Source organism: Ixodes scapularis, unplaced genomic scaffold (genome assembly GCF_016920785.2).
Source record: "Ixodes scapularis isolate PalLabHiFi unplaced genomic scaffold, ASM1692078v2 PGA_scaffold13__105_contigs__length_92229423, whole genome shotgun sequence".
NCBI classification, from domain to species: Eukaryota; Metazoa; Arthropoda; class Arachnida; order Ixodida; family Ixodidae; genus Ixodes; species Ixodes scapularis.
Window position 1 is genome coordinate 58516711 of NW_024609839.1, and position 7681 is coordinate 58524391.

The window sequence follows — 7681 nt, forward strand, 5'->3', positions numbered from 1 at the left end:
TGCAGTAATGGATAATGATTATACATAATAGGAAAGTTTCTTCAAGCGTGAAGTGAGCCTCATGACACAATTTCACAAATGGAACGGGTAATCTTTTTGTATGAACTATTCCTCGCACGATTGGTTTCTCTGAGCCTAACAATAACGAACCCTCGATTTTATCTCCTAATAATTTCCCTCTTTCTGTCTATACCGGTTTTTTTTTTTTATTTTTTTTTTTTTATTCTTGCGAATAAAAAAAAAGATGACATGAAAGCTACACTTATGCTGCTTGTACGAGTGAGTTTTACGCCCAGGGGGACATTACGCGGATGGCTAATCTTGGCGATAAGTCGGCTAATTAATTAATTAAAATTCACTTTAACTTTTTAATTAGTCAAAATAGACGCATGATTCCAATTAGAAACTTGCTGAGCGTTATCAGAAACTACTAAATCAGTCATTGTCAGAAAGAGTTTGAGCGCGTGAGAAGAGTAGAAGCGCACTAAAATCACCACTCGTGGAGCAGGTACAAGGCTAGCGGTTGCGGTAAGGCGCCCGCGCAATTTTTCCGTCTCTTATTTAGCCCCAGCCTTGTACCTGCTCCCCGAGTGGTAACTTTAGTGCGCTACTACGCTTCTCACGTGCTCAAAGTCTTTCTAAAAATAACTGATTTAGTTGTTTTTGATAACGCTTAGCAACTTTCTAATTGGAACCATATGTCTATTTCCACTAATTAAGAAGTTGATTAACAAATTTTGATTAATTAGGTGGCTAATTAGCATGTTTTTGGCAATTCCTGACGTCCGCCGTGGCTGGTAATTTGTTTCCAAAGACAGTTTCTTTTTTTCTTTTTTTTCAAACGCCCTAATGTTTAGGATTTTTGGAAGTCTTCGCAAAAACACCCGGTATATATTTATATATATATATATATATCGATGAGATTTGTAGACCATCCTAATTGAAAACTGTATGGGCGGAGCTTTGATATGTAATAATTGCCGTTTTTATCATCAAAGGTCTTCGTTAGTTGATACATAGAAAGGGAAAGAAATAAAAAGCGTGTGTTGACAGTCGAATTAAAAATCTCTGGACGTTCCCTCTTCGTCAAACGCGTCATTCCATGACAATTATAAAGAAGCGCTTCCGATTTACGCCTAGTGAGACAGACGCACAATGTAGGCTACCATTTAATTTATAATTATTTGCGTGAACGCAGCCTTTAAATTTCTAAATACGACAAAGTCTGTGAAATTGAAAATTGCTAATTTATTGAACTATTGTTCTCTCTCGTGTGTTTACGCCGCATTTGACCAGTGATCAAGTTTTTTGTCGAGATTTCCTTCATAAACCCCTTTCAAAAGCTACTTTCCGATTGTTCGCCTACAAGACAAGGTCCCCAAAAGGCCGATATTGGTAAACCGATTTGTCTAAAACTAGCTAACACAAAGGTTCGGGCGAGTTGGTTGCTCATGAGGTACCGGGGGAACAACGCGCCCGCAAAACAGTCACTCGAGTCAGCACACACACAAATGAAAGAGACACTTACGCAGCGCTGACTGACAACTCTCGGGTATATTTACACCTTTTTCCTCTTCTTCTATTTCTGTTATATTATAAACTACATATAATAACTATATAGAAAGGAGTCCGCGGAATAGGGTTGTGACTTTGAGGAACCTCTTTCTCGTCTTTGCCATTGTCTGAGGCCCCCAGAAGTGCCGATGCGGTGAATACTTCGTATGATGACGTAATACAGGTTGCGAGAGTATCTTTCATAAAACCAGACAAAATGCCGCTGTGATAACGTATTGCCAACTTTGTCCCCTCCCGCAGCATGGTACATCGCCAACGCCGCCTGAAGCTCCAAACCAACAACGAAGTTGTACCACCGAGACCCTTGGGAGAACCCAATCTCCACCATGCCCTCTGAAATCACCCCATCCCCGAGGTACCGCCTTAACCTGAAGGTCGTCATCATGTCCATCCTCATCTGGGCGGGTACTTTCGTCGTATTCGCCGCCATCTCGGTTACCTTGGCCATCACCACCAACGCCATGTACTTCCTCTTCATCATCATGGGCTTGGTGGTGTCCACCTTTGCCATGGCCTTTTACAAGCCAGAGGGTCCTTGGGAGCCTCTGGTGCCGTACAGCAAACTCTGCGACCCCAAGCTGGAGACCCACGCTCCTATATACGTGGAAGAGAAGTCCTCCATCTATCCGCCGTCTCCTTCTATCAGGAGCGTCACGCGCTCCGATCCTTGGCTCTGCACGAGCGCCAAGACGACGCTGAAGGGTTCGTTCTCTTCGCCGAGGCTGTCCCACCACAGCACCTTGAATGAAACCTGGCCTAGCGCTCCGCCGAGAGACCGAGCATCGCATCTTCCAGCGGGGTTTTTGCCCCTGGTTCCGACGGGAGTCTCAAGGAGTCTGTCCTCAGTGAGAGTGTCCAGCCCGGCCAACTGCGAGGAGCTGAAGGCAAGCACTTGCCACCAGTCTTATGGATGCTACGAGAGCCGTGTGATACGGACAAATTACAAAGAATGGCCCATCGACGGCTGCGCCTCGGACGTCGCCGACTGCTTGGAGGCTGACGCTACGTCGGCAGCGGACGCCGACCTTCTCGCCAATCCCTTGAGCACCACGATCACCATGACTGATGTCTCCAAGGAAGCTCCCGCAGAAAAGAAAAGGCGACGACTCCTCTGGAATATTTTTGGCAGGAGTAACGACAAGCCTTTAGAAAGGGAGCTTTCGGTGGACGCGAGCGAATGCGACGACACAAAGCCAAAAGATACTTTCCTCACAAACGACGGCGGAACTAAACCAAAAGCTCAGAACAAAGCGACCGGTATCGCTAACTTGCCAGAGTACCAGAAAGTTGTGGAAAACATCGAAAAGACTATACGAGAGGCGAAATCCGTTTTGAATAGCCCGGAGGAAAGGCAGTCTGGTGATGGCGCGACAAAGCAAATGATGGACGTTCAGCCGCTGAAACAGAGCCGTCACAAGGGCAAACAAAGTCCTAGAATTAACGAAGGTACTCCGGAAACTCACAGTCTCCGAGGCATCCTCAACTCGACGGACTCCAGCGTTTCGGATGTTACTGGCATCCCGCCCTTCTGGAAGGACGGACAGTCTCCAGAGGGCGCTTTCTCACACACCAGGAGCTCGAGACACAGCACGAGTCCCTCCGCGGCGTCATCGGCAAGCCGGCTCACGAGCGGCGCATCGACGCCGAGGGGTCCCGACCACCAATACCTGAACGAGGCCTTCTTCAAGACCCATTCCAGCTGGGACGACGCGAACCCCGAATCCACCACGCCTTTCCAGAAGAGGAGCGGGAGTAAGGGGAGCAGCAGCCACGACATCCTTTGCAAGTCGGACCTCCAGTTGTCTCCGGATGAGACGCGCATCTGGGGTGCCCCTAGTCAAAACAGGACCAAGGTCGGGGACAAGGCGAGCCAGACGTCGCTACGCCAGTTTTACACGCAATTTTGTGGCGATGACTTAGATCCGTTCAGGATGCCACCGCTGGTCAAGGCGGACCTGGTGGAAGTGACTGTCATCAATAACGCGCCGCCGGACAGCGGCGGCATCCAGCAGAAGGGGGCCAGTCCGGAGACGGGAGACAAGAAGCCACCGGCTTCCAAGTACGTGCAGGCCACGAGTAAGACTGTCGAGGCGAGCGTTCAGATGGGGCGAGAGGTCGTCACGTGCGACGGGGATAACAACAGTCCTAGCAAGAAGTCGAAGAGACGCAAGCTCAAGCTCCTGCCGCGATTTCTGAGGGGTAAAAAGAAAAAATGAAGCTGTTTCACGTATTTGTTTTTTCGGACCGTTATTTCTTTTTTTGTGTATTTGTGTTTTTTGCGAAGGCGTTACAGTGTCTGAGACCCGTACTTTTATTCATCTTCATTTTCCAATAAAATATGGGCATCGTGTCAGCCGTTTAAGGTATCAGTCATGTGACGGATCAATTTGCGGCTAAAACTAGAGGTCAAATTTCATTATGGTGACACATGGTAGTCTTGCATGGTCGTCGTGAAAAGACAGTGTCGATTGGTGATCGCAACGATTCAGAAATGCAACTTTCTGAGCTTTAGACACTGCCTCAGAAAGCTCAGTCGATTTCATTTGGCTCTGTTGTGGGTTGTGTTACCATTTCTGAAGGACAAAAAAAGCACATTTTGTGATTTCAGATAAATCTTGAGATGGCAACATGTCCTCAAGCAGTAAGATGACTGAAGAGTCGTCCTTCGCGCAGGTTTTTTTATACCCTATCCTTACTTAAAAGGTACACTTAAAAGAATGGCACTCCGGCGACTTTTACCTACCCCAACCAACTTAATTTTCTTAATCCCGAGTTTTTACCCTTATCGGAGTTACCGGAACAATCTACGCAAACTAACTTAGTCTGCGCCTCAAAAAGTACAGTTGTCTGCTGGCATAGCTTTTATCTAGGTACTTTAATTTAACCAATATGATGCAGTTTTAAACAACACCTCACAACCCTAAAAAAAAAAAACAAAAAAAAAAACAAACAAAGAGGATACAACAGCCAAAGACCTTTGTTTTTTTCCCCTAGTCTCGGACTTCTATTTTAAAATATATTTAACCATCACCAGATAGTCTGAGCCCTAACTTTTTGTTCATTGAAGCAGTAGTTTGTAACATCCAGCCGCTTTTCAATTGTAATCGTATTGATCAGATAAGTTAATCGCCAAGCGTCTCTACGTTTCTAGCAGACGTCCTTGTCAACCTGTGTCTTGAAAGCGAAGGATATGCCAAAAGTTTATGCCGAGCAATATACCATATAATTTTTTTATTCGCGAGAAATTAACATTATAATCCGAAAGATCTTTTCCTCACATCGTGATGTCTTGAAAAAAATCGTTCAGCTTTTCCACTCTCGTGAAGAAGGAAGACCAACGGAGCTGTACTCGATACACTATGTGCTTCTTCTTCGTCGTCGTCTGTTTTTCGCTCTGTTTGCTACGATGAATTCCCACCAACGCGCCCAACTATCCATTGCTCTATTATAGCTGGAAGGGTTGTCGCCATCTACTAGCGACGGCGGAAACCATACTGGTTGTGTGCTTGCCGCCGTCGCTTATAGATGGCGGTAGCTGTCCAGGTAGGTTTGTGTCGACATACACGGACACAATCCTGGGGAACCTAGCTCTTAACAGCTCCGCTGTAAAAGTATGTAGAAATTAGTGCACCTTGGATCAGAAGCCCATATCAGAGAATAAAAGCCATTTAGCTTGGTCTCCTTCGATAGATGAGCTGGCTGGGCTAGCTAGTTTTGCTTAGCAGACGAGCGCAGCGCTGGCACCGCGTGTCGCGGGCGAGATCACGCGGTGAACGTGCAACAGGGACAGGGGACTAGCCGGAACATCGTAGCCACGAGCCATGCCACAGTTTCTCGGCCACACTAAAGCCCCTCGATGTGTTTGCTTTAGGCCACACGGATCGCGTCGCCATCTAGGGGTCAAATTTTAGGCCTTTTCAAGCTGACCGCCGTGGGACCTCAGCCTTAAAAAAAAAAGGGGGGGGGGGGTGCAACGATATTAAGATTAAAAGAATTTACATGTCGTCAATTTTACGTGGTTTATCGTGTCCCGGAGGAAAGAGAAAACAGCTCCTTCATTAAAAAATGTCGGGATTCCACTGCATAATCGCAAAGCAAAGGTCGAGCTTTTTTCCCCACCTGCAGCCGCGAGTGGCAGCCGAAGGAACTATGGCGAGAGCTTACGTGACCTCGGTCGGCCCTAAGCTGCAGCATAACGCCATCTTATGTCACTAGAAAGAGAGAGAGGAAGCGTCCTCCGAGAGAGCACTAGGGAAGCTACACGGCAGCCCGGATTACGTCACTAAAAGGGAAGCCAGGTGTGACCCTGAAGACTGAAAGTGAGTTGAGGGGTGCCAGAAATGTCAATGTTTATATTTTTCTCTTTTTTTTGTCCCACAACAAGTAGTATACGCACGCAAAATTGGTTTTCTGTTCTTTACTTTAGAAGTGTCAGATGATAACTTCCACAAATGTTTGACCGAAGTCCGGAAATCGTTGCACCCCGCCCTTTAACTGCTTGTAATCAGTTGGGGACAAATCCTACAGTCCAAAGATTGAACCCCTGCCTGCCGCTGAGGTCAACTTCTCGTGGTCGCCAGTAGAGACACTTCAAAAGCACGATCAGGACCAATATTCTAACTTGCATAACTTCAAGAAAAGGAAATATTTTGGCTTAAAGGGTTGGGGGGTGGGGGGGGGGGGGGGTGCAATGATTTCCGGACTTCGGTCAAGCATTTGTGGAAGTTGCCCTCTGACCCTTTTAAAGTAAAGAACAGAAAACAGATTTCATCTGCGTGTCCTGGTTGTGTAAAAAAATATAAATATATGCATTTCTGGCACCCCTCAAGTCACTCTCAGTCTTCGAGGCCACAACCGGTTCCCCTCCTAGTGACGTAATTCGGGCTGCCGTGTAGCTTCCCGTGTGCTCCCTCGGAGGGCACTTCCTCTCCCTCTCTCTGCTGACATTAGCGGGCGTTATGCTGCAGCTTAGAGCCGACAGAGGTCACGTTATCTGGTCGCCGTAGTTCCTTCGGCTTCTACCTGGGGCTGCAGGTGGGGGAGAAAGCTCGACTTTGGCTTTGCGATTACGCAGCGGAATCGCGACATTTTTTTATAAAGGAGATGTTTTTTCTATCCTCCGGGACACGATAAACAACGTAAAAATGACGAGATGCAAATTTTTTTAAATCTTAAAGTTGTTGCGCTCCCCCTTTAATATTTTGGGATACTATTTCAGCGATGTGTGTCGGTGTGTTTAGTACATTCTCAGATAAATCGGGACGATTGAAATTATTTCCGTGTCTAAATGGCGCCACCGCTCTGCCTTGGCAAAAGGTGCTTTGAAAGCCAAGCGAATCTGACGGGTCTTTTTGTTCTTTTGCAGATCTGCATATGCATGAAAAAGAGAGAAAAGAAAAAGAGTATTAAACTTCGCTTGGTGTTTTTTTTTTTTTTTTTATGGTCTGTCAGCGCATTACGCTCGGGGACACCTTTGAGTGAGAATTCAGAAGTGAAGACGGTGTGCGCATAACCTTGATCGGCATGGTGATAGCTGCAGGGATGTAAAGGGAAAGAAATTGGGTATTTAAGCGGGGGAGGAAAGCAAATTTCTCAGTCTAGGTGGCGCAAGCTACCGCCTGTTACAAAGGGGATAACCAACAACATTCATCCATCCCTCCGGATGTGCATTCCGCTACAGTAAACTAAAAACATCTGCGCCGTGTTGCTTGTGCCTCGTCTTGGCGAAGGGCCTCGTCCTCTTGCCCCTGAGACGCTTTGAATCGCGGACCTTTTGCACCTCACGCTTACGAAAGGCTTTGTTCTGTCTCCTAGCGCGTTGCCCCGCTGCTCGTTCCGCCCGCCGTGTATTTGGAGACTTTACGACGGTAGTGGATTTCCCTGCCTGCCTCCTCGCTCGTTGTGCTACGTGATTCCGCTTTCTTAGTTTGTCTCCGGCGTACTTGCGTGGACGGGCAGGTTTCGCTACTGTCGAGGTTGCGGCTGCTTACGATGAAGATGCTCGAGGCGCCGCCATGTTCGTCGGTGTCGAGAGGAGCAGAACCGGCCGAGCGCGCGCCACCTTGTTCCTTTTACCGGGGCGGGGCCCGCGCGACGCCATGGGGTG

The 7681-nt window shown here is 47.4% G+C and overlaps 1 protein-coding gene across 1 annotated transcript; it reads left to right on the forward strand.

The window, feature by feature from the left end:
- Positions 1-1901: 1901 nt before the first annotated feature.
- On the forward strand, positions 1902-3791 carry LOC8043283. The gene has a single exon (XM_002416174.3). The coding sequence runs from the start codon at positions 1902-1904 to the stop codon at positions 3789-3791; it is 1890 nt and encodes a 629-aa protein (XP_002416219.3).
- The last annotated feature ends 3890 nt before the right edge of the window (positions 3792-7681 follow it).